Source organism: Anser anser (assembly GCF_964211835.1).
Source record: "Anser anser genome assembly, chromosome: 1".
Taxonomy (NCBI): Eukaryota; Metazoa; Chordata; class Aves; order Anseriformes; family Anatidae; genus Anser; species Anser anser.
The window spans coordinates 60,970,190-60,997,415 of record NC_139720.1 but is presented as its reverse complement, the minus strand read 5'-3'; the positions used below and the strand labels follow the sequence as shown (position 1 = coordinate 60,997,415).

Sequence of the window (27,226 nt, the reverse complement as noted above, 5' to 3'; positions counted from 1 at the left end):
TTGTATTTATTCGGGGTTCCCATACATTTAGCCTTTTAGTCTTTCCCCGTCTTCCCCTTCCCTTCGCAGGGTTTGGGTCTTAAGGACACTTCTCTAAAAAGAAACATTTGGAACAGCTTTGCCAAGATGGAATCTCTATCTGTCCTCATCTGGGATATATCTGGGATATATATGTCCCAATCTGGGATATTCTATGATTCTATAAATGGAAATTTCCAGGGAAGTGATCCCTCACATAATACATTTTTATAGCAAATCTGAACGTTGTTTATTTATTTATTTATTTTTATTTGTTTCATGACAACATAGAGATCCAGTACTGAAGAGAACTGCTTTCATTCTGAAGATGCCAATACCATCCCACCCTAGAAGCCTTATTACCTTTGTAGTTTGTTGGGTAGTAGGAGCTGCTGGAGAGATTCATTTGATTGCACTTTTCCTTCTCTGAATATTTGACTTCACATTTTTTTTATTCATAACACACACTTTTTTTTTGGTTCAGTTTTTCTGAATGTTAAGCACTTACACGGGCAAATATTCTGTTAGCTTCAAAAAGAACTGTTTGCTCTTCCTAAATGAAAGCACCTGCACAGTTACCTTCATCCTCCAAACAGCTCCCCCTGGTATCCACCTTTCTTCAGGAAAGAATTTATTTGATGCTGTGGGAAGCAGTCTTCTAAAGATGTTAATAATCAAAAGAATGTGTGCTATGAAGAAGCCCTGTAGATACTATCTAACTGTTGAACATCTACATTGCAGATGAGACTCACATAACAATTTTAAATTCCTATAAAATTAAACTCATATATAATAATTCTCCTCTGTTTTACCATTTAAGTTTAATGGTGTTTTCAACCTAGAAATACTCCAAACAAGCAGCAAGAGGTATTCCACCATGCAAAACAGAGTTTGAAGAGATCTGGGAGGAAATGCCACAATGGAGCAATATATTTAGTTTCCTTCAGAACTCTCCTTTCACTGTGAAGTACATATTTAATAAATTAGAATCTCAAACAACTGCTTATAGGCTTAAAATAAAGCAAATTAATAAATGTTTGCATGTCTAAGACTTACAAAAGCAAAGCTTTTTTATTTTTTCTTTCCTTGTTTCTAACAAAACAATCTTGTTGAAGGGAAGCAGTGCAATGTTATTCTTGTCTTTGGGGGACATCAGCTCAACATGTCCTATAAAAGCATCTCCCAGGAATGGCAATATTAAGTATAATAAAAACAAAACAAAAACCAAAGCAAAAAACGTAACTGTCATAAAAGTTTTCTAGGCCAAATCAACTGAAATCAAAGAATAATGTTCAGCATTAGTCACATTTGGCATAAGTTACAGAATACCCAAAAATAGAGCAGAGAAATGAACAATTTTATGAGACACAGCAAGACCTACTAACCCATTAACCAATACCGTTTTCTCATCCTGAATGCTATTCACGCTTCTACCAATCCCTGACTGAAGGTAACGCAAGGGTATCAATAAATATGGTTTGTTAGTACACATATTCAGCAGCTCTAAGGTCAAATCTGGATTCACAGAACCCAGATACATCACGAGTTAACAAATGCCCACAGCTTCGTATTTCTACTTCAGGTGGGCTGCCTTCGCCACAGTCTGGCCTTAATGCACAGAACAGCATGGAGTATTAAGCAGTATCTGCTTTCAGCATGGATGAGCACTTCCTAACTAGCACATACCTCACACAGAGAGCAAGGGAACTGAAAGGCTGCTTGTGATTAAAGTCAATGGGTTCTCATTTTAATTTTAGGAAGCTTCTTTGTGACACACGCAAACCTACAGAATCACAGAAATGTAGAAGATTCTTAAATTGAATTATCATAGATTTTGTGGCATTGTGGAGTGTTCAAGAAGTACAACACTTACTGTATGTGTGTTGTACACACAGAGTAACAGTCAGAAACTCTGGCTGAATGAGTTCAGAAAGGAACTCCTCCACAGTTGCCTTTACAAAGAACAGAGGGGGAGGAAGACAGATCCCGTTGTGCAAGTTGCCACAACCAAAATAAAACAATTTTAATACTCCTCTCCATATTGAGGAGTAGGGAACGGTGAGAGGAATCCAATAGGATAGGAAGGAGAAGCATCTGGAGGTATTTTGGCACAGTATAGAGAACATGGGAATGAACAAGAAATTCAACAGAGGGAAGTGCAGGCTGGTGCAAATGAACAAAACTCACTGTTTTCAGATACGTTTTCTCTGAAAGAATTCATTCTGAACATGCGGTTCTTAATGAGTGCTCACATCATACTACAGAAAGGTGCAGACTAAATTTCAAATCCATGGGGAGATGGCTACAGAGTTCTGTTCTCAGAGAGCTGATGGCTGAACAGGGTATTGTTGAGGTGGCTATGAGACAGCTCAACTTGCATGCAAACTCAGGAATTGCGACAGTATCAGCACTTCAGTTTTCTGATCTGTCTTGTTGATTCACTAACCCTCTGTTGTTTTTTTTTTTTAACAGACCTCTAGGTTTGCTGTAACACAAACTGTCACACTAGATCCGAACTATTTTTAAATCTATTTTAAAAATCAAGATACGCAGCCATTGCACCCATTTTTTACACAGCTTCTGTGTAATAAGTTTTACACAGCTTCTGTGTAATAAGTTTTGTGCCATTTTCCTCCAAATTGTATTCTCTGTACAGCTTCAGATTGTTTTTGTCTCATATTTAATAGTGGTCTCTCTCCTTGAGAGCGCTAAGAATGCATGCAGAGACAGAAGTGGTATTTTCCAGGCATGTAGAAATGCAGCCCATGTGCGAGGAAGGAAGCACTTTACGTTTATACTTTGGCAGTGAGGAAAGACATAAGGAGAGATGAGATGCAAGAATTTCAATACAGAGAAGGCAGAAAATTAAAAAAGAAAAAAAGAAAAGACTAATTCATTCAACTTCTGTGTACAGAAATGATTTCATCTTTCTTGATACTAGATGTGCATTTAACCTCCAGAGAATAGAGACTTAATTGTGTTCAGGTGTCAGTAAATTTAATTTAAAAAGTGTCTTCAAGAGACTATCATAGGTCAGTGAAGAGAGTTGCCTTGGCAACCAGGTCTAGTTCATAAATGAAAGCAGGGGAAATCCAGGTGTTGGACAAACTCACGAGGCATGTGCAGAGCATCAGTCAGCCTGAGATCTCCCAGCCATAAACCCATTCACAGGAAAGGAGTCCCTGGGTGAGCTTATTCAGGGGTTTGAAGGCAGAAGTGTTACTGAGGAATAAGCAAACACACCCTCAAAAACTCCAAAACATATGCACTAGGATGATTTTCCATTTTTCACTACCTTCATCCCTTAGGAAAAAAAATATAATCAAAAAAGATTCCGCTTTCTACTTTATTAAAAACCAGTATTTTAGCATACAGGCACTTAAGCTGTACTGTGGCCTGAAGGGTTCAGGAGATGAGGCCACATAAAACACGTGAAGCAAGCCTCACGTGCATGTGGCTCTGGGTCTGAGAAAGCCCTTGCACAAACCGGCAATGGCAGGAAACATTGATGCAGCTCACTGGCTGCCAGCACGGTCCCCGAGTGCTCTGGCAGGGCTGTGTGCCACCACATCAAGCACTCACCCAGTTTGGCACATGGGCCCTTGGACCCTCGTCACACCGTGCCAGGGAGACCAGTGAGTGAGCTGAGGGGACCGGGACACGGACTGCAGGCCTAAGGACCGCTCCTCTGCTGCCTTCTGTGGAGGCTTTGCCGGCCCATTAATCGGTTTGATGAAACACAGATGTCAGCAGACTGTAAGGAACCTGACGGTGCTCCACTAGAAACCAGTGGAGACAAAATGCTGTGGTGAGGTGCCGGGGCTCCCACTGCTGCTGCAGGGCTCTGGCCAGCCACCCACTGCTGCACCGGGCGGCCAACGTGAGGTGAAGCCGCTCCAACCACGAGGTCGGGCAGCAGTTCCTACAGGCTCTGCACCTGATGTCTCACACAGAGACTTGGCCTTCACCCAGGTTATGCACTCGGGAGAGATATATGCTGTTAGCAGAAAAGCAAGGGAATGAACCCCTGCTTTAATGAAAAACTCGATTCAGTCATTACCTCCCCTCACAGATACTATTCTCTCATGCACGTTATGACTGTACTGTCATCTAACCTGCTCTTTTCTTTAAATTAGAACATCGTTCTTTTTGTCACTTACTAGGATCACCTTTTTGCTTTCTTTTAGGTTCAAGGGAACAAGCACACCGCAATGAAGGAAAATTATTTTTGTATTAGCTTCTAGCATATTTTTAAACTACTATTAAACCCACTATTTCCACAAGAATTTAATGAGAAATGATGAACTATTCACAAAACGTATCATGTGGCTTAGGCTGTGTGGGTGCAACGCAAACAGCATTAAGCATGTGCAGAAACAGCAGATACATGTCAAAAATATATATGACATGCTCTGTAAAACAATAATATGAACGTTATAAAAAGTCAAGGGAACTATCTCATGTAAAACAGTCAACCATGAGGCCTCAAAGGTTTTTCTTAGAGATGGTTATAGGTATTTTTTAGCCTGGAGTGCCACCTGTTAATAGCACAGAGGAGAGGAAAACATGCTATCTGAGCACCCTAGGTAGACCAAAGCTCTTATTCAACGTGTCGAGATTTAGAGAGTAATTTTTAACATTCTTAGATCCTAACACCTTTAGAAATGAAATCTAAACCTCACAAAGTATCAATTCTATTTTCTTAGTATATGAAAGGAAACTTTATATGCCTGCAGTAATATTTGCAAATAATTGCTTCACCTTTTGACCCACAATCTTGATTTTCTAATAGAGCTTAGAAATGTCACATTTCAATACACTATAAATATCTTTCACCTCAGGAAAAACTCAGATCTACAGGGGCTCAACACAAGTGAAACGTGTCTAGTCTTTTGTGGATATATGCACATCTTGCTAATGGAAGTAACCAACACTCCGGTGTTACTGGCAGCTTCTGTTCTTATTTTCACTTCATTGTGGCCTACTAATAGAGTAGTCGCTGTTTGGTGAGCAAGAAAGAGATGGGAAAATCTCAATACAAAACACAAGGAACATAAATAGCTGCCCCTCAAGACTCAAACATGCATATAAACAACACACTTCATACACAGCTTAAAAACTTGGCTATGAGTAATAGAATGAGCAGCAGTAAAACTAAAAGGTTTATTGCGAGTGGCTATGGACCAGACCCTCAACTGACAGGGAAGCACTCTTGAAAGCAATCCTTCACTCAGGAGACCACCAGCAGGTGCCTCACTCCAGCTGCACGTGTCTTTGCACCAGATGTGATGCTGACATTTCTATTACACTGGTCCTAGAAAAGGTCAACATGAGAGCAGCTCTGCATAACTATCCTCGCATCACAGGAATATTGATGTGGTCAGGACACTGCCTATGAAACCTGCTGTAAGCATGAAAGTCTTCCCCGGGCTCAGACTCCAGGTTCCTATCTCTAGAGCTGCAGCAGTAACCGGCCAAGTTTACAGCACCGCTGCACACATGAAACTCGGTCGCTCCAGTCCTAGCACAAAGAAAAAGCTAGTAACTTGTTTGGTTGGGCCTTTGAATACACAAAGTAATCCTGGTGAAAAGATCGTTACTTCCTAAAGAATTTAATATTAAGGCAGAACTATTCCTTAATTATCTATCTGCATTATACGAGCCAAACCTTAGCCAACCTGTTTTGTTTTCTACAGAAATGCCATTTCAGCATGCATGTTCTCTGCTGCAGTAATCACCAAAGTATTTGAGCTTCTCTCTGCAGAGTACCCAGGTTAGAACACGGCTCTGAGAGCTGGGTGTGGGGGAGAGAAGAAACAGTAGGATTACTGAAATACTCAGACATAACTGATGAAGCTGTGGGAAGTCACCAGATACCTTCACTGATGCAAGGAAATACTGCAGAGAAGAAAAATACAAAGAACATTTTTTTTTCCATTTATTTGCACACAGGTAAAAGTAGGTGCTCTGGAAGATGCAGCCACAGGGCACAAAGACTCACCTAGAAGCACATGGCCAAACTCTTATGAACAAATTTCTAAGGCTGGTTGTGTCTGAATGGGATTCTTCCCTGTATGTCTCCTTAGGGCACCAGCAAATGACTAAGTCAAAACCAGATGACACAGAAAAAGTTTGTTCATTTTCTAGGAGTTAGGAAGTTGGCCTCAGAGACAAAATATAAATAATCAACTCTAAGGGAACGTTAAGCATCAGGTAATTAATGCAATTTATGTTTAATAAAGTCTATTTGAGATACCATAAACCAACAGCCTCTAAGGCTGTCTTACCTACCATACACCTAAATATTCTGTGAATGCATGCGAACAAGCAGCTGTGATACCTGACAGTACCTACCAAGATTCATGCAGGAAAGCACCTCACTGATCACAGATACGTAGCAGTGAGGATCACATGCTGCAAGCATATCATCCACTCTCCTTCAGCCTTCTTCTCTTCCACACCTCCCGTATTACGGTACTAACCGTATAGAACAGTATTGGCTGTAAGCACCTGGAACAGCCTTGTGTTGTGTGGGATGGTATGGTGTGCTGAACATAACTAGGAGAATCCTCCACTGCCGAAGACAGCAATTTGCGACTCTTCACACTGTTTAAGTAGCATAAATGAGCAGCATTGCTGCTTGGGACATGAGCTGCAGAGTTATCTCATATCCCAGTAAGTAATACAAAGTTATTAGAAAAACACTGTATTTTCCAAAATACTATTCTTTAGCTAGAAAGTACCTGCTTGGAATCTTGCACAGGAAAAAATACAAATGACTTTGAGCTTTATTATCTAAAATAGTAAAACCATAATCTACATGTACACATTTTATAGGCTATGGTATCTTTGCTAGCAACATAAGGATTATGTGTTTATTTTATATGCAAAGGGAGGACTGAGGCATAAAGAACAAAGTGCAATAAGAGGTGTTGGTAATAAAAGACATCTATTTACAGCAATTCAAAGCTGCATTAAAGAAAAATAAAAGTAAAATCAATTACTGAAACAGATGTTTCCAAGACAGAAAAACAAAAGAAAGAAAATCCCAATATCTGGAAATTTAAGTGCTAGCAAAAACTGGAAGGTTAAGTTAAGTAAAGATAATAGGTTTGAACTACAAGAAGGGCAATCTGAGAGATAAACGAACTGCTATTGACTTAGCTAGAAAAAGGAATTTTTAAGAACATTATTCTTAAAAAATGGTTTTCAGCTTTTTGAAATGACTAGAAGAACATGTGAGGATTTATAAATTAAAATTAAATATCCAAGCCTTCATGGACATTATGTCAATAATTCCACCTGAGGCAAAACTATAATGAAGTGCAGGTCTTCAGAAGCTGTCACACGTACAAAATTTGATGTAATTTATCGATCTTACTTAAAAGCCACTCCTGATCACAGGAGTGACCTATGATAAATAGGGAGTTAAGAGTCAGAATATACTGCTCTGCTGCTGCATCAAGCAGCATATGATTCTATTTCATATTTCTACTCTGTCACCAAAACACCATAGAGAGCTGTGAAGCAGCTGTTCCAGCAAAGTACCTTTTTGATTCAGATGACGATTTTATCTCATTTTTCCAAGGCATCTCATACAAGTCAGACAAGATAGCTGTTTTTTTGAATAGGATGTTGATAAAATCATTTGCGATGTGGTTTTTAAAAAGTCATTAATTTTTTTTAATAGACACTTAAAATACTCAGCTGTTTCCATTGGTTATTTTTAGTTTAAAAGACAACCAGTTAGCCAGAAAAACCACATTTCAAGTACAGAACATAAGCATCATCAACTAGCTAAACTAGTCAAATGTGATACATGCTTTTGAGTTATCTTTTCTCAACTCAAATTCTAGGTATTATTAACTTATTGAATAATTTATTCCCCTTTATTTCTTCTCTGACTTTGAGCTCTTAATACCTGCACAATGTTGCTGCCTGCAAAACTGGCTCGTCTCCATATCCGCCCTCTGGCCAAAGCCTCGTTTAACAGGTGAGCCAGCTTCCGCTCCATCTCAGCCTGAAATACTTCCTCCTGAATTCGCTGGTCGACGACACCCAAGAGAACTACATTGCAGAAAAAGTAACCCAAGAACACAAATGAATTAGTAAAAGTTTTCAGTGTCTTTTCTGCAACTTCAGTTACAAGTGTTGAGTCACTCTGTGACATCTCATGGACAATTCAAGAGCAGCAGTATTCTTGGGGGAATACTGGGAAGTTAAGCCAGTGGTTACACATTAGAAAGGAAGGCTTTGTATCAGGAAAAGTTAAAAGAAATAAATTAAAAAAAAAAAAAGGACAGAGGGCACTTTTGGAATCTCAGACAGTCTAGGCAGACACAGAATGTTGAAAAAAATTTAGATTTTGAAAAAACAAACATATGAACATCCAATGAATTATTCAAAAACAACCAAAAGAGAAAATTCAGCTAAATTGCTTGCAGCAACTACTTTCAATCAAAATTTTGTGTTTGAAAGTGAGACACAGTTGGAAATGGGCAGGGCAAGGGTTCAGAATCAAGGTTAAAAAGTAAGAGCAGGTGAATGAACCTGTGTTTTCCAAACACATCTTCCCTAGATAAAATCAAGAGTACCAAGTATGCCAATTAAAGCACACACAAAAAAACAGTTAGTAGCCCCACCAACTTCACTCCCTAACCCCAGGTACTCCAGGTCACTAAGGCAGCTGATGCTGAGATGAATACCTGAAAAACAACACGCAGGAAACACCAAAAAACTGTGGACCTTTGCCAACATGATGGCATCCAGAAAAAGTAAAATGGAGTTAATGGAGTGACAGTCATCTGAACAATCCAATTAAAAAACCTTAAAGGATCATAAACTGACTCGCCACTGACATTAGCAAAATAATCCACTTTTCATTCCTGAGGCCCTCCATTATAATGGTTTATTTTTTAAAAGGTCCCTTTTTCAGTAAAGTTTTTCATGTTTGCTTACTCAAGTGTGGTGCTTAATAAAAAGCAATTTGATTAGATAAAATCAATTAAATACAATTTTGTTTAAATTATTAAACAAAATATAAAAACCACATTTTCCATTTAAAATTTTTCACTGCATATGTCAGAAAAAAAGGAAATATTTTCATGATTTTTCACAGAGATCAACAGCATGTCTGCTAAATTCAATCACTAATGAAGCATCTCAAAATCAAAATCAAAATAAACAGACAGTGGCTTAGGGATATTATATACAGCAAGAAGAACGTTCTTGCCTGCGTATTGAATTTGAGTTTCAGTTAGTTCTTCTTAATAGCATGAACTGTATTCTACAACCAAGAGTACAGCTACAGAGAACACTGCATCTCCCAATGTTTTATGACTATTGGGATACTTTAGAATACCCATGCACATATATCTTGGTAATTGACTACTAAAAAACCCTCATCTTTAGCGTGCAGAAATTCTATCATTTTCCTTTGTCTTGAGTCATACCATCTGTCTAGAAGCAGCTATCAAATAATGAAAAAAGCCATTAATATAGAATGATTTTGCCCTTAAAATACAATATACATACTTAAAGGACTGACACAGCCAAAGTGTACTAGCTTTTCCCAGGATGCCTGCAAGAACTGGGATTACAAAAAAAATCCCTTTGTATCAAAGAAAGGTGCTGCAACTGGCTTTAAAACCTCATAGCCAGGAATTTTAGGGACAAAAAAAAGCATGTGGAGGAGTGCATATGTTATTTCGGAGCTGGAAGAACCTTTTTTCTTACTCCAGGATCTAAGGAAACTTCCAACAAAAACAGATAAAAACAGATGAAGCAGGAGAGGGTGAGGGTATCTTCACCAAACCAACTAAAAAAAAGCCAACAAACACCTAGGAGAGGATGACGTTGGCTGTGCAATACACACAGGTAGATTCTCTCCTGTTACTGAACACAATTTGAAATTCTTTAGTAAAACAAACTATGTGGGCTTCAGAGGTTAAGCTGCAATTTGGTTTCCTGCTTAGAAGTACGCTCGTAACTAGTGAGAGGAGACAGGGATACCTGAAAAAAAAACAAAAAGTATGTCTATACTACTGGTAAACTATGGATGGAAAGGCTGTGGGAAGACAGAAGTGTATCCAGTGAGGCATCAGCACTGTAACAGCAAGGTTATTAGGCATACCCTGGTTACCATTCAGCCTTTCTGTGTTGAAGAAGCAGGTGGGATCTACTGTGCTTGCAAGCAAACTCAATAGCCTTTGAGCATCTAAAAGTGACAGCTCAACCATATCTGCTCATTGCAGAATAAAACATCCAACAGACTAGGGTGGGAGGGATCTACTGTGAATTAATCAGAAGAGATCAATGAAATTTGATGAAGCCCTTTCCCATACTCAGAACATAACTATTTTTCTTCTGTTTTATTCCTGGCATGTTTTGGTACAAAGTGCTACACAGAAAGTTCTTATTTTCACCTAAAACGAAAAAAAAAATCTTAAAATCAATGTAGGATATTGAAAGCATGCAGGGTAGATACCTTATGCCTGACAGCATAAGTTGTCTTGCTAAGAATGAACTGCCTTATAGACAAAAATTTTAATGTACATTATCAAGAAATTGCAATAGTTCATTCTAGACCCAGGAATTATATTTCCCAGATGTCCCAGGTCACCAGGCCTTTGGTTTTAGAATTTATTCACCTTAGGCACATTACCACCCTACAAACACGCAGCACCCCCAGGGTATTGATATTTATCTAGGCTAGTTACCCTGCTAACAAAAATAGTTGCGCGCTTACTTACTGACATACACTGTACGTACCTGTTCTCACCCAGGAAGATTTCATTAACTGAGACACATTAAGCTTAGGATAATGAAAGGCTGAGGGAAAAATAGAATGGAGGAAAAACATCCGTTAGAACAGTACTCTCAACAACATACACACAAAAAAAAGAAACCACTTCGTACTTTATACTGTCAGTAAGCATCTTATTTGCACAGATGTATTGCAACTCCTGAGGCCGTGCAGACACAGTGGTAAGGCAAGTGCTGTGAACATACACTCCCCCGGTTCGTCTCTGAACAAAAAGAAGCTAACTGAAGCAGTCAGATTTATTACCTGAAAGATTTCAAGCTGCTGTACTGAGGTCATTGCTCCTAGAAACTTAAAAGTAAAGCTCAATGTGAATTCTGTTTCTTACTGAGCTAAATGCAGGATAAGACTTCTGCTCAAAGGGCAATGAAGCAATCCATGAGTGTCTGAGAACGAAAACATGACTTCCTATGAGGCAGAAACTACATGGAAATATTAAATGCAAAGAATAAAACTGAATAGATCTGATTTGTGTTCCCGACTCATGCAGGTGGAAATATTTAAAATATATCACCTTGGTAAACTATTTTACAAAAATCACAAAGAAACATATGTAGAAGCACTGCTGAGGACAAATCTAATGGATTATGTGTTTGGCCTGATGGCCCCAAGCTTCCTGTATAAAGCCATGCTCCAGAGTGAAATCCTTGCCCCAGTGAAGTGAATTAAGTCAATTTCCACTGATTTCAATAGGAATAAGATTTTTCCCAAGGTTTCCACTGGAGAGCAGTAAAGACATGTTGGGAAACAAGTGAAGATGGGGGCTGGGCCAACAGTTTCCTCAAGGGAAGTCTTAAGCTTTACTATGGCAATACAAAAGAGGAAGGGTCATAACTTTCTCAAAATATTTAATCCAGATGCAGTTTGCTAAGCATACACAAAGGTTAATTTTTAAACTGTTTCATGGATAGAAAGAATGAACTGGTACATGCTAAACTAATTTAGAACAAAGCTGTCCAGTCTTCAGTTCCAGAGACAGTTTGCCACTACTGCATGTTTTAGACATGTAGAAAATCATGTTTTCTAATTTAATTGTGACATGATTTGTAGAGCAGCTGACTTCTGTCAGCATACCTAAAACCCAATTCTTTGCCCCTTAAAAAGCTTACCAATTTTTTGCTAACATAAAAGCAGAGGAATTACTACTTACACTATCTTTTATTTCCACAGATTTATGGATAGTCTTGTGGAAAAAAAGTGAAAATGTGGTTATTTGCACCTTTATTCCAACAATAATAATACCACTAGCTTTAAGAGAACCACCTGGGAGGTACATTGTGACTTACTGTTCAGAATGGTATAAGAATATGGTTCTTTATTCTGAACATGAACATCAGTACTCCATACGCTGACCAGGGTGCATCAAATTTCCAAAACTCAGACACACAAATAGCACCCCGCAGTCCATTTAATTTAACACATTTATTTTTGGTATACTGCTACATGATTCTTCTGAGCGTAGGTTATAGATTGGAGTTCTATTTGCTCCGGTCATGCAATTGTTCACTTCAATTTAGAAATACAACTTGAACAGAAAAGCATAAACAAAACTGGATCTGTGTTTTCCAAAGCATAGAAAGAGAAGAAAATCAAAAACCTTCCAATTGCCACAAAACTTTGAACTGCTAACAGTTGCAGATTTTTTCTTCTTTTAAACCAAAATCATGCTTTGCCTCAATACTTAATGCGTTCTTCACGCTTTTGCTAATTAGTACTTGAAAATGATTTAATTCATGCAAATTACTGGATGACTATTCACTTAAACTTTTCACGGAATTAATGAAATTTAAAAATAAACTGACGAGCAGAAAATCTTGAAATTGAAAAGGAGGATGTGCCATGATCACTGGCAGCTAAGGCTGCGTTCTAAAACCTGACAAAGAATGCATGAAATGAAGGACACTTCTGCAACTCAGACAATGCTCCAAAGCTATAAAGTACAGGTTCCAGCCCTTATATGCCACAGGCCACTCCAGTGCCTCACTAAGACGTGTGGCCTGGTCCTGAGCTCAGCTGGAGTCTCAGCAATGCAGCATGATCATAGTTGCAATATTCCTAGTCCTCCTGGAACTACTGTTTAAAACCAGCTCAGACAAAATGCAATTGGTAGTTAGATTGCGGCTGGTCTGCTAATGACTATTGATGCATTAATGAAGTATACACTATCCCCACGAGAAGATTCTGTCACGCAGTCCTGAAGTACCACACCATGTAACAGTGTTGATTTGATGCTGACTGAAAAAGCAAAGGGTCACCTAGCCACCTAGAAGTCTCTCGACAGCAATCTGAAGCACATGACTCCACTAACATGGCCTTCGACAGGTATTCTGGTAAGGATATGTCTGATCTTACATGAAGACATGGAACTATGCATGCTAGAACTGGTACCACATTGACTGTTCTTATTTATGATAAATGGAGGAACAGTAGGAGAAAGCATGGAAGGAATGAAGTATTTATATTTAGTATGAGAAGACATCACCCAAAAATTAAGATTCCATGGAAACACTGGGGTGTAGTATGTATTAAAACACTATTTGTTAAAAATCTGATCCAAAATCCACTCTGAGAAAAACTACGAAAAAATCTGCAGTCCTTGGACTGCATCATATTATTTCATCTTATCCTATTGGCCTTGCAACATCTCCAAGGTATCTGAAATAGATGCCACCCATCAAAGTGCTAGTTATGGCACTGAAAAACAGTCCCAAGGCAACTATCTCTATTTAGAGCCCTAATAAAAAAAGCAATATATTTGGGGTAGGCTCACAAAGGCCAATATTCCTCATGTAGTCCAGTGTTAGCCTTTGCGTGTCCTCAGAGAAATCTTACAGCCATAAAGGCATACTAAACATATTCCTTTCTACGTTTTTTTTTGTTTGTTTTGTTTTGTTGTTTAAAAAAAAGCACTAGCACCTAGGAACTGTGACTAAACATGGTTTTCTTTCTGCTGACATGTAGTTCACAACCATGTAACCAAATGAGTTTGCAATCTGAAATGTGAGATGTAAGGTGGACAATGCAAAATTAGCAGGCAGAAAGATGTAAACTGGACATTTGAACATAGCGTGTTGCTGAAGTCACCTAGAAGTCTGTGGGGCAAAAAAACAAGTCTGGATGTTTCCAGGCCTGGCCACTCCAACAGCCCTATTCCTGCACAGAACAGTCCATTCTGTCAAACAGACGACTTGTACTGTAGAAACTTACTTTGATGAGTGCAACAAGAAAAAATAAAGACTAAGAATTCCTGCTGTTAATCATGTATTGCACAGGGACAACCCACACACTTTAAAGTATAAGCAGTATATATCAATTATGTGAAAAACCCAACGGAAGAACTGTGTGCAAAAGGCTATATGAAGTGAACAGGAAGCAGGGAGCAAATACATTCCTTCAAACAAAGCTCATATTTGGGATAGCAAAAGCAAGATCTCACTTCACTTAACGATGCTGAGTCACAGTGATATTACACAAGCAGCTTGTCCTTAGTATGAATCAGTGCGAACCCCCTGACAGCTCAGCTCACCTACAGATCAGTTCTTTTTCTTCAGGTGCAGGCTATAAAACTTGTCAGATGATATACAGAGCCCTAAGGAGGGGGTCACCACCAGGCATATAACTGCTACCAGGCCTGGCAGTCAATGCACAAACACCATAGAACCATATGGTAAGGAATATTTCACATTTACATATAAATATACCTTCCAAAACTGCCCCCCAAATCATGTTGAAAAGCAGAGGGTTGCAAATAATTTGCACAGAGCAAAGTAGCTATCTGTCAAAGGACGATCTTCACAACACCTTGCCTGCTGCAACTGCTCTGCAGACTAAAGGAAAACATGAGAACAGAGCATAGAAAATCAAACCATTTAGGCATCTCACTGCCAAAGTAGCTCTGAGAATCTGGCTGTTGGTCATCCTCAAGCAGACTGCTGAATAAGATGTCTCAGAAGAGATCTGCCCAACACTGCTGAGCCTCTGGACGTGATTTCTGGCTCTGAAGATCTAAAATGATTTGGCTCGAAACACAGCCACAGTAACAGTGGAAGAAAAAAAGTGGAAACAGCTAAAAGTAACTGAGTGCGGATGCCTTGCTTGCAGAAGTGTATGAACTATGTCCATTATTGCTTGCTGACAGACAGACCCATAGCTCTGAACAAGCTGAGAAGCTGCATTCTCACTTTGCTGACTTTATCAAATGGCACCACGTCTGGCGTTCCACAACACTGAAACCAAACACACTGAGGCACTACTGAGACCAAACCAGAGAAGTGCAAATCCTAATGAGCTGTCCTGCAGTGGGCTAAATCTATAATTAAATAAGAGTTGCTCTAGTGACATGCTATCACAGAGCTCCACTGGCATTAGCCAGGAATCAGTCCCACTGGCTAGGCACTACAAGCATGCAAATAACATGGGAGGAGTTCCTGGTCTGAGCACTGCATAAATTAGCTTTACATTTCCTAAATACCATTAGGGGTGGAGGGGGGAAAAGAGCAGCACACATGCATGTTTAATAGCAATGTTTTTCCCCTATGGCCAGTCTTGTCTTTCAGGATATATTGACCTTGGTAGAAATTCTGTTATCATCTAATTGCACTGCACCACCACCACACAATCTGGAAGATGGGATTCTCAGCAAGGGGCAACCTGCAAATTCACTACACTACAAATATCTCTCCAGAATATGTGGACATAAGTAAAAATTGTAGGATCAGATGTGTGTACTTCACAGGGAAAAAAATGTCAAGACGCTAAAAATAATACCCAAGAGACTAAAAGTAATAAACTCAAGGGCAAAGGTGAAAAAAAATCCATGCATAGTGAAGAGAAACGTCTTTCAAGCAATCATGGCAAGTAGAACATTTATTTTGAATTCAGTGAGAGACAAAGATCACAGCCCACAATCTGAGAACTTCTGTGGCCTCACAAGGGACAAGGAAATGCTATGAACAAGAATTCTCAAGGCTTTAGGTCCTGGCTCATTTAAATACTGCTACCACTACACAGGTACAGTCTATGTGAGACCAAGTGAGAACAGAATTATTAAAAGGAAATGAGAAGGTTAATACAACACCTGCTACATTTTTAATTGGTTATGAGAACAGAGGGATCAAAATCCCTCAAAATTAAAACAAAAGATTAAAAAAATGAATACTACTTCTAGTCACTGGGAAATTATCTTGTGCAGTCACTGTATATAGATTTAAAGGTGCTGCACAGCACAACTTTTGGTGACAATCATTCTCTTTGCTCTGTCTTCAATAACATACTGCTGTACAGCTGCACAATGAACACCACCTACCACTAGGCCTGATTTTCCATCAGAAATTTGACTGGATAGATGGAATCACTGTGTCAGGTGCTATGCACCTATATAGCCCACAAAAAGTAACTCAGATGATTAAAAATCTGCATTGGAAAGTACAATGAGATAGGAGAAACTGGGAATTAATGGACTAGATTAACATGAATGGGTTCCACCAGGAAAGGCAGTACTGTTCTCTCATGATCTGACTTACATTCATGAGTCACTGTTGTAATAAACAATCCACTAGTGTACAAGGATTATTGTTGAACTGAGATACTTGGCATATTTATGAGACTGAGGTCACCTGCAAAATCTAACCAAACATAAGCTGTCAAGAATGAACATCAAGGAAACTGCTTTGCAGGCAGTTCCCATTAATCTAAGTTTAGAATGACCATGGACTGGAAAAAGTGACTTGCAATGCAAGTAGTACACAGAACGTGAGTAAGATACTTAAAATACCTTAAAAGATAAATGATTACTTAAAAAAGCATTGCTACTGACTACATGGGCAAATATAAACTTATGCTGACACTATCCCATGCCTTCTAGAAGTCAGTCACAGTTGAGCACAGCACAGAGCCCAAGGTAGTAAACACTGATGACGAGCAGCAAAGGCATCGTAGACATAATAAAGACATACTGCACAGAAGTATTGATCAAAGTGACTATCTTTTTGTTGTTTGTTTGTTCTAAAGTATCTGGACTAAGACCAGGGAAAATGATGCCAGGTTCAGCACAACCGGTCCAGTGCAGAAGAATGATGACAAAAGCAACAAGTTGCTGTAACACTGACACACACTACGTGAGCAGAGAGGTACAGACTTGCTCAGCAGAATTTATGATACAAGTCAGGTACTTAAAGATGCATTATCACTTATGAACAAAATCAATTTTACATAGTAGGGGAAAAATTACTAAAAAAAAAAAGGTATTTTGCAGTTTTGGCAACAAGTACTCACGTTCAGCAATTTGCTGCACAGGAAAACCCAGATAGAAGCTGAATTCCACCACGGACAGGTTTCTTAACTGCTCACTGACTTCGGACCCATTTAGAAAACCATATCTATCTCGGATGGCAAAAATGATGCTCACGGGGCCCTGACGAAATGCAGCCCCGGGCCTACTCAGAGTTATATTCAGTATCTGAAAAGACAAGATTGGAACACTGTCAGCAAAATCAAATCACTGGCATATCTATTTGTTTCTTGACAGATTTTTTTTTTCCTAATGTGAGGGGAAAGTATTTTATATCAAAGCAGAGGAACATCGATTCCAGATTGCTTCGGCATACTGAGTCTCGAAGAGGCAAAGTTACGCATGCATTCTCTTTCTAAGGATTATCCTTTGAGGTCATTCATAATCCACAATGATCTGAAAGCTATCATTCAGAAAATGATGGAAAAAATGCCAGATGAATACCAAACTGTATGGAACAGACAGGAAAACACCATGACAAAGACATAGTATGAAAATGGCTCTTGGTCGAAACGTACTCCATCATGCATACCCAGATCCTACAACTGTTAGAAGTCTCACTCTGCCACCTATGTACAGAGCAACTATGTATATACAGACAAACCTCTTCCAAGCAGTAATAAACTATTTATAAAGAAAGTTTGCTAAGTCGATACACCAAGAAGTTGTTTTGCATATTCTGTCTTCATTCTATCCATATTCTATCTATATTGCTTCACTCAGCTGTACAGTTTTGAGTACATATCTATGCACTTTACTATATGTACTACATAGTACTTCATGTACTCTGAAGTTTATATCATATTTACTGTTATGACCATTTTATGGTAGCACTGACAGGCATTTATGGTGCCCATTAAATAGCACTTTTTTTTTTTAATACTAATTTTAGTATTACAACAAAGCTAGAAAAAATTAAGAATTCAGAGAGAAGAGGGAGTTAGTCTCACAAGTTGAAGGCTACCCACAGAGGTAGTAGAGTCCCTGTCCCTGGGTGTGTTTAAGGAAAGGCTAGTGGGGGCTTACGGACATGGTTTAATGGGTGATATTGTTCATATGGGAATGGTTGGACGAGATGATCTTGGAAGTCTTTTCCAGCCTTAAAGATTCTATGATTCTATTGACTTCCCAGGGAGTTTTAAGCGCTGCCACGATTCAGTACCCAGCACATACTCAATACATTTCACACATGAAGTTCCAGTAGCAGCTGCCACAGACAGTGGCATCATATACATATAAGCATTTATAGAACTCAGAAGCAACTAGCATGTTTGCTCATATAATGACAGTCAGTGTGTGTCTTTCGGTATTTCCTAATAGGATCCCCTGAGTGGCAACAAGACCTGAAAGGTGTCTTCCAACAAAAACATACTGACCACACCCTATCCTGTAATAATAAAATCCAATGAGAATGAGTTTGATCAGGGTTGGGGCAGCCTTTATGTGAAAGTATAAGCCTGTTTATATTCCTATTATATTCACTAATGCTTCTTGATATGCATCATGATCTTCTTGGATCTTCTTTTCAATAACCTTGAAACGAGAGGTTCAAATTATTTTGCAGGGGAAAAAAATGACTTTATGACAAAGCCTCACTGTTCTACATGATCTAGATAGCAAGTAGTAGTCTGGGGACACCTAGCTCATTTTACCAGCTGTGTTAAACAGGACAACTGGAAGTGAGGAGGAAAAGGCAAAGATACAAAGCATTTTTCTTCTTACCTGCACAGTGAAGTTGTAGAACTCCTGGTGTTGTTTGCTCACCTCCATGAATGCCATTGTCAGCCCCTTTTCAATGCGCTGGCTGAAGTCGCAGAACCCAATATCCACATTTCGAGGCACAAACTGAAGCACTGAAGGCAAAGGGTACACATTATTCCTACAGACAAGTACTTCCATGAGAGAGAACAACATGAGCAAGAGAATCCTCACTCCATAGGGCTAGCAATTTTTCATGGAATTCAGGACATATTCAATGAAAACCTGGGTAGAAACACAGTAGAAATACATTTTGCACAGGTGCAGTAAATTCTCTACTTACTAGTATCTGTTGCAGCAGTAATTAGATTACCAAACGATACTACTGACAGAATACCCACTGTTTCCTCCTATATACTGAAAGACCTTTGCTGCATACAAGCTTGCTAAAGGACTGGAGCACTGAATCAGCCACACTGAAATCCTTAGTTACCCCAACAGTTCAATGAAAATCTCAAGGAAAATAGTAACAAATTTCTTTGTAGAGTGAAATTTAATATTTAGCTTATCTAAAAGACCACATACGGGATCCATTTGTACACATCAGTATCAGTCTAACACTTTCAAAATAACCAATTAGCAGCCAATCTTTTAAATCTATATAGATACACCTTAAAATCTTTCACAGGAAAGAAAGAATGAGCACAGGAAAGAAAGAGTGTGCAGGCATACAGACCTCTAGCTATGCACATAGCTATCTGCACATTTCCTGATATATTCTTACCCAAAGAAATGCTATCATTAGGTCACAGATCCCAATAGTAATATTATACAAAGATCAAGACAAGAAAATGCAGTTATCGTCTGTTTAACCATGCTAAGCAGTGGAAAAAGATGTCACACACACAAGAGAACTGATGTTTCACAATTCATATATTAACACAGAAGAAACAACACATGAAACACCTGAATAAAAGCAGCTATGTTTGACGTCCACGTACTCTACTGCCCATATACTTAATTCCTGTTACCGTCTCATTACCCAGTCAAACACCATTACATGGTTAATATGTTACTTTAGAATATTAGCAGTCATGGACTGCTGCCATACAGCAGTCATGGAAAGCTGAATGCTATATGAGCAATCCTTTTGCTCACTGATTCTCCTACACTGAAAATTATAAAAAGCGTAATTTAAGGTAAACATAATCCAAAACGTGAGTCAAGCATTACAACGTAGCCGCACTGTGATTCTACAAGTGTTTCCCACAAGCTTTGGTCTTCTCATCTTTGTAAAATGCTACAAGAGAAGTGGAGATCAGGCTATTGACAGGCAAGGGGCCACTGAAAATAGACTCGCTTTGCAACATGAGAATACTCTTAACACTTAAAGCAATACAAAGAATGTGAACTCCTTTCACTTGTTTCAGTAGTGAACCATCAACTGAAATATGAAACAAGGAAAAGAGCATACGTATTTTGCAATTCGCTAAGAAAACTTTCCTGAAAAAAATCATAAAATTACAGGATTAATTATCTACAAATTATTTACAGCAAGTACTTCATTAACAGCCAAGAGTGAATGCTCACAGCAGTGGAACACAGGGTTTTTATTTGATCTCACGTCCTTATCGCAAAACTCTCCGCAAGTGAAGAAGTGTGAATCAGTATGAAGCTACATCTCCTCCTCTTTGCGTCAGGAAGAACTCACCTGTCTGAACCTGGAATCTGTTATCAGGCATGGTGAAAGAAGGATGCAGCGAGACGATCAGGGGGCTCTCACCACGAAGAAGACTGCTGTTCACAAGCACATTTATGACAGCTATCGCCGTGTAAACAAAAGTACCTGATGTCACCAAGAAAGCATATTTCGGGGAAATTTTATAAACCTACAAAAAAAAAAAAAGAAAAAATCTTCAACGTGAAATTTTGCATCAACACTTTAGATCTATAGAGTCCTGGGCATTTCAAAGCTTAGACCTCAACATGTAAGAAAATGCAATCTTTATTTTACAGAGATAGAAACACACACACTCTGACAGCGCTGTGCCTCGCAGCCTCTGCTCCAGTGCATCAGAAAGGCACTTCCCCTGTACTAAGAGCACCTACTGGAAAGTCTCCAGTGCAACACACCTACCTCAGTACTTCTCCATATACCACATCACAGCACAGTGGCACTCCACCTCGTCTGCATTCCCCAGCAGCACGTAAGAGTTCCCATACAAATTGCTACCTACTTACTGAACCATTTGCAGAGCTTCTGCACTTCAGGCCTGTGCTGCAGAGCAAATGCATCCTGCAACATTCACACGTGATGTGTGAGAAACAAAATACGCATAAGCTGTGTTTTATGGATATAATTCTCACACACAAGTATTCTGGAGAATGTTTCTCCCCATTTGCTTTCTTCAATGCAGTTACCTCAGTTACAGTTTTCCTCCTCCAATTCATCTCCTGACATTGAGACTTCTCAAAAACCCCGAGGAGCTTTAGTCATCATGTAAAAGAAATGAAATTGAAAGTTAAATATGAACCTAGGCAAATGTTTCCAGGCAGATGCTTTTATACATTATTATTCTGTCACCTAAGTAAAAACAAGCTGAAGGCTTTTATTTATTTAAACACATTGCGATGCCTTCTCTCCCTAAGAGAAACTATCTCAATATCAAGGACTCTGATTTCCCCAGCATTATTTTTTTCCTACTTGTTTTACTTCATGGTTTGTTTAATTTGCCCGAGGCAGTCACACTACAGTATTTTGAGGTATCCAACACGATGGCATCACAAATAAATAATCTAAACCAGAGATGCAAATGTTCTGATAAATGTGCACCTCTTAAATGAATAGATGCTGGCATCTTGCAGGCTTTTCACTAGTGAAGGGATTTTTCAGATATGCTCAACTTCAAGATGAGCCTTATGGAAAAGCACAGTGCTACTTAAAGTGTCATCCACATGCTCCTTACTGGTATTTCTGCAATAGCGCACCATAACGATAATTGGTGTTTAGATGAGACAGTAAGCAGCCCTTTCCTGTCCTCCAGAAACACCATGTATTTCAAAGAGATCTTCACCAAAAGAAACTACCTAAGTAGCAGAAGAAAAAACAACAATAAAAAGTTGTCTTGCTCATTATTTCTTCCTTCCTCTTAGGCCACAAATATATGCAGCATCCTGCTTTTATAAATGGATTTAGACCCAGAGAATTCAAATTTGTTTGATATGAGTAATATGCACAGCTCTTTTGAGCTTTTCTTATCTGAAATTTTATCCTTTTATCTCAGGATGAAATGATCTCTGCAGCTTCAGTTTGTCAAATGAAAAACAGCAGTTATAATGGGTAAGACATACGAAAAGTTACCATTACTTGCACAAGACACTGCTTAAAAGCAAGAAAAAGAAGAGATAGAATTAAAGATCTTACTGACAATTTTCTGGTGATTTCTAAAACCATATACACTGAAGAAGAGAGGCCTAGAACAGCCTCTCTGCAGTACTATTGTCGCGGACTATAGTTAGGTATTTCAGACAAGAAAGCAAGCCTCTGATAACCAGCTCAGCTCCCTACACCTCTGACCTGTTGCAGTGTACCACAGATGCAATATGAGCAACCTACCCAGAGACTCCTCTGAAATTTTGCATCGACTTCTTCATCTTAACAGCTAACACTCGTGCCTCCCTTTTGTGCTCCTTTTTGGGTGAAAGTAATGCCACAAGAATGGAAACATAAAATAGTTTTTAAGTGTAATTTTCAAGCAGGTAGATTAGAACTACTGTAGGTGAAAGCAATAGCTATTTCTGCTTGAGATACTGCAGCTTTGTCTTAAGCTACATCTCTACAACTTAATTCAGACACCAGAAGTAATACAGCCATGTTAGCATGATGCTGTTTACAAGGTAGTTCACAGAGAAGTTTGGAAAGTTATCTACGATAGATAAGCACAGCTCAACTCTTGCTTCACAAATGAGAACAGCTCCTCTTGGCACAGCTCTAACGGTTCCCAAACCCAGCCAGCCAGCCAACCCTCTCTTGGAGGTTTCACTTCTACTGCCAGGACAGTGAGATGCTACCAAACTGGCTAGCTGAAGCACCCCAGTTTCAGAGCACTACCTATTCAAGTAAGCAAGTACAATTTCTTACATTAGACAAGCACAGATTTCTTACCTTAATACTTTGAGCCATGAATCTGGAGAAGCACTCGAAACTCAACATGCACAACTGAGCCACCAGCAAAAGCAGAAAGCTTCAGTACAAGCCATTGCACCTTCTCAAGTTCAGCCATTTCTTCTCCTAAATCAGTTAATCCAACCCTGCTGTTTCCAGGATACAGCCTCTCTCATTCAAACCCAATCTGACAAGACATGCATCTCGTATGGCAAGTTTTTAAGTCCCAGTTTATTAGAGGCTAGAAAAGCATTTGGGGAAAACATCACTGCTTGCTTACTCTATCTCTTATGACTTTCCCTAGGCATTTGCTATAGATTATTGTCAGCTAAACTATTCGATTAGATGCACCTTTGGTACTATCTAATCCATGCCTACATACCACTGTATTACGCTGTGCAAACATCTGGCAGAAGACATAAAAAAAGGATTTCCTCACCACCACCTTATTAAGCATTCTGTAATGAGTCTGCAGGGAGCATTTAACTTCACGAAGATGGGCTACAAAGGCTCGCAGGTCTTAAAAATGAAACAGATTCTGCCCCTACACACATTAGGATCCTAAGGCAACAATTCTCCCACCATTTTCACACATCTAAATGGTAACAGCCACAATTTCAGCAGCAGTGAGTAGCAATGAACGTTACAGAAGCCAGTGCAAATCCACAAGGTGGCATCTTTGAAAAAAGTATTTAACTGCCAGACAGTGAACTTGTTTCCTTACTTTTAAGGCAGAGGTTTACAGATTTTGGATTACAGAAACCTATAGGTTAAGGACAGGTCCAAAACCCCGGATTAAATGCAGCAACAAAGTGACTGTGGCATACATCACACTGCATGATAAAAATCCCTAACAAAAATGAGGCTGACAAAAAGCTTTTTTTCTGTTTGTATGAACTTAATGGCAACAGGGTCCTTACAGCAAGTCACTGCCAATACTTTTTTTTCCTCTTGCCCTAGTGCAACAAAGCTAAAGTCAACTGAAGACTGTCTAACAAATCTTACCCAAGTGTCCTAAGATTTACATTAGAGAAAGTTGACAAAAAATGCTCTGGTTCAAAGAACAGGCAAACAATAGGGTTTTATTCTTCTGCAGATGCAATGCATTGAAACCAACTCGAAAGAGAGAATTTTAAAATTTTCAGTTATTCTCACTTTGCTAAGAAGAAAACTGTGAAAAAGTTTTTTCATTAGACAGGATTCAAGCCTGCCTCACTTTTTTCCTACTTCATCAGCTCAGAATGTTAGAAATAATAAAGAACCAGAGCCCAAAGTTTCAACTGAAAAAGTTGGGGTAAAAAGTAATTCTCCTTTCAGTATTAAACTTGGATTATATTTAAAGTGAGTAGCAGTTATATCCATCGTTGCCATGGATTTTATTTTTAAAGCACACGTTACTACCAAGTTAAATTTAACAAGACTGGCTCCTGATTTACTGTGCATTACATCACAACAAGGGAACAACATCTGGGAGCTGTCATAAAAGCCATAGTAAAAGAGCAGCTTAAGTAAGTGCACTGCTTCACCATAACTTGCAAACGTACACTCAGTTCCTGGGTACTCTTGACTAACAAGAGTCAGGTCTGCTTGATTAATTTAGTTCAGTAATATAAGACAATTCTGTGTAAAATTTTGCATTACGTCACCATTAAACTTGCTGACATAGACAGCTCCTTATTTAAAATAGCCTTTTGGTTAGTATTTTACTGTTAAGAGTTGAAGACATTATTTTTAGTGCAAAAATACCTATATCCAAGGCATCACAAAGAGAACTCATACGATAGCAGCATTCTAGCATAAAATAAGCATAAGTGACTCCATGGAGATGTTTTCTCCTTTTGATAAAATAGAATTTGCAAAGAATGAAGCTGGACTAACTGCATTATGTATAAAAGCAGTTGCCAGAAAGCAGCCTTAGAGCCAAAACACACTACTGAGAGCTCTGCAAGACCATAGTGGGCATGAAATGAAAGACTAAAGGGTAAAAATATAAAGAAGAAAGATATCAAATGTTTGCTCTACTCAGCCTTCAGATATTTAGCAATATGTTTTGTATTACTGGCATTACTATTGTGACAGTAAGCACTTCCATATTACCAAGGCATATAAGGTCACTGAAAATCACTGTAGCTTCATCATCATGAGCTTTTGACTTCTACTTGATTATGTCAGTTTGCACAATCCAAAGGTATAAATTCACCATCCAGAATAAAAATATTTAATTTGCAAAAATCCTTAAAAGCTTATGGGCAGGTATTGCTAAAAGAAACAAAACTAAACATAATCTATAGGGGCAGCTCACTGTGGCTGAAGCTTGGCAGAAATTTGTCACACGTTTATCTTGACTGAGTAGGAGACAGGCATGTTCTCAAACAACAGACAAGAGCTGTTTAATTACTGAGTGCAGTGGTTGTGGCAGGAGCTGTCAAAAGACCATTTTCCCATACAGATCAGCAAGCAGGAAAAGACACCACCATCAAGGGCTTCTGTGCATGAAGATATTCAACTTACTTTCAACATTCAAGGCGGCACATGAGTTAACTTTATCGTGAAAGTGAAATCAGAGACTCAAAGAAAAAGTAAGAAAATTACGCTGGAACCACACAAGAAATGAGGTACTGCCTTGGTGCTGGGCTATCACAACCAAATGAACACAGAAATGACATACTGCAAGTGTAGCTGAACCTGCAACCTACACACAATTCCATTGAAACATTCCATTTTATCCCCAATATTGAATTACCTGATTACACAACAAATGTAACCCCAAAACACCTCTATGATCATTTTCCTCTCAGACAGAGGGTTTGAGGAAGAAGTGGATGAATAGAGTATTAAGCTTCAACTCAGTGGATACTCACTTCGAGGATAGGGAACAACACTGAAATATTGTTCAAAGACAACTCTTTGAACATCAGCGGAGAGGATTTTTATTTTTTAAAGCACAAATTCTTTTACCATGTTGAGTGGGGGAAGGAGAGGAGGGGAAGAAATCCAGTCACACCTACTTGAAGGCTTAAAAAATAACATCTTATCATTGCACACCTGATTTTTTTTCATCCTGCCTTTCCTGACAAATCCTGCATTTGGGATTCCACCACTTTCCATGTAAGTGCTGATGACCTCACTTGCAAGATAAAATGGCACAAGATGGTGGAGAATGGCTTACTTTGTTTAAGGCACTAAGCATATAATCAGCTAGCAAGAGAAACAACACTGTAACAGATATTTTAGAAGAGTAGAAGTTTTTCAGCTCACTTTCACTTCGCCAGTCAGAGCAGGTGTGCAATAGTGGCAGGGCACTGCTTGATCAGCTATGACAAAAACAAGAAAGATCTACCCTAGAAAATAAATTACATTCTAAAAGTAAAAAATAAAATAAGTCATACATTTAAAAAAAAGTTAACATTTAAGTTGGAATAAACCTTTCTGTGCTTTAGCATCATATACATTGTTCTTAAATCACTGTTTTAGCCTGTGAACTAAAACCACTATTGTGTTAGAGTGATCAAATAGCACTTGTACACACTTCATACCACTTACCTCTAGCTCTACTGATCGCCTGAACTGAACTCTGAGCACTTCTCTGATGGATTCACTGACATTTTGTAGAACAGCTCTTGGGGCCAGCACTGAAAATTAATGTCAATCAGTAAATATACTTTAGCTTCATCTCTTAGGTTTTATTCAAAACTGCATTTTTCAATTGTGTAACGCATGAAAAAGCAGACAGTGAGATCAACTGTGTCAAATGGATACGACAATAGCAAGGAAACAGGGAAAGTTGTGACTGTATCCTAAAAAGTGACTTAAGGAACTCCAGGTTTATTTTCTCTCATTTTTGTCCATATCTATTGTCTTTAGTATTCTAGTCAAGCAATCTTCTTCAGAGACACTCAGGCATTCAAATAGGATCTGAAACTCGCAGCACATTTGGTCTGATCCACGCACCACAATGAGCTTGCTGTCATAACACAGCTCAAGTTTTGTAGGCAGCGCGTGGAATGCAGATGTGGTCAGAAAAAAGCCACAGAAAATATGCATCTACTTTTTGCTTAAATAAAAGTAAACAAACGTGACATTGATTGCTGAAAGAGATATCCACCAAGTAAGAAACTGCTTCAAAAACCCCATGCCCCTATGGATCTTAGGTCTGCTTGAGACTTACAATGGTCAAGGAGACAACTGACAAGTGTCACGTTGTCAGTCTGCATTGACTTCTCATCAGTAACTT

The 27,226-nt window shown here is 38.8% G+C and overlaps 1 protein-coding gene across 8 annotated transcripts in view; it reads right to left on the bottom strand.

The window, feature by feature from the left end:
* KIAA1549 overlaps positions 1-27,226 on the bottom strand; it is a 144,378-nt gene that overhangs the window by 48,280 nt on the left and 68,872 nt on the right. For 5 of the 8 annotated variants that reach the window (XR_014587458.1, XM_083846393.1, XM_083846387.1 and 2 more), the window contains exons 3-9: positions 26,536-26,624; positions 21,249-21,314; positions 20,539-20,716; positions 18,852-18,982; positions 17,114-17,297; positions 10,789-10,848; positions 7,940-8,085 (exon numbers count right to left, since the gene is read on the bottom strand). Coding sequence is in view for 7 of the 8 variants with exons in the window: in XM_083846393.1 (XP_083702519.1) it covers positions 7,940-8,085; positions 10,789-10,848; positions 17,114-17,297; positions 18,852-18,982; positions 20,539-20,716; positions 21,249-21,314; positions 26,536-26,624 (854 nt within the window). In the remaining variant the exon portion in view is untranslated. The remainder of the gene's footprint in view (positions 1-7,939; positions 8,086-10,788; positions 10,849-17,113; positions 17,298-18,851; positions 18,983-20,538; positions 20,717-21,248; positions 21,315-26,535; positions 26,625-27,226) is intronic. The other 3 variants (XM_083846389.1, XM_083846391.1, XM_083846392.1) reach the window with 1 other exon arrangement.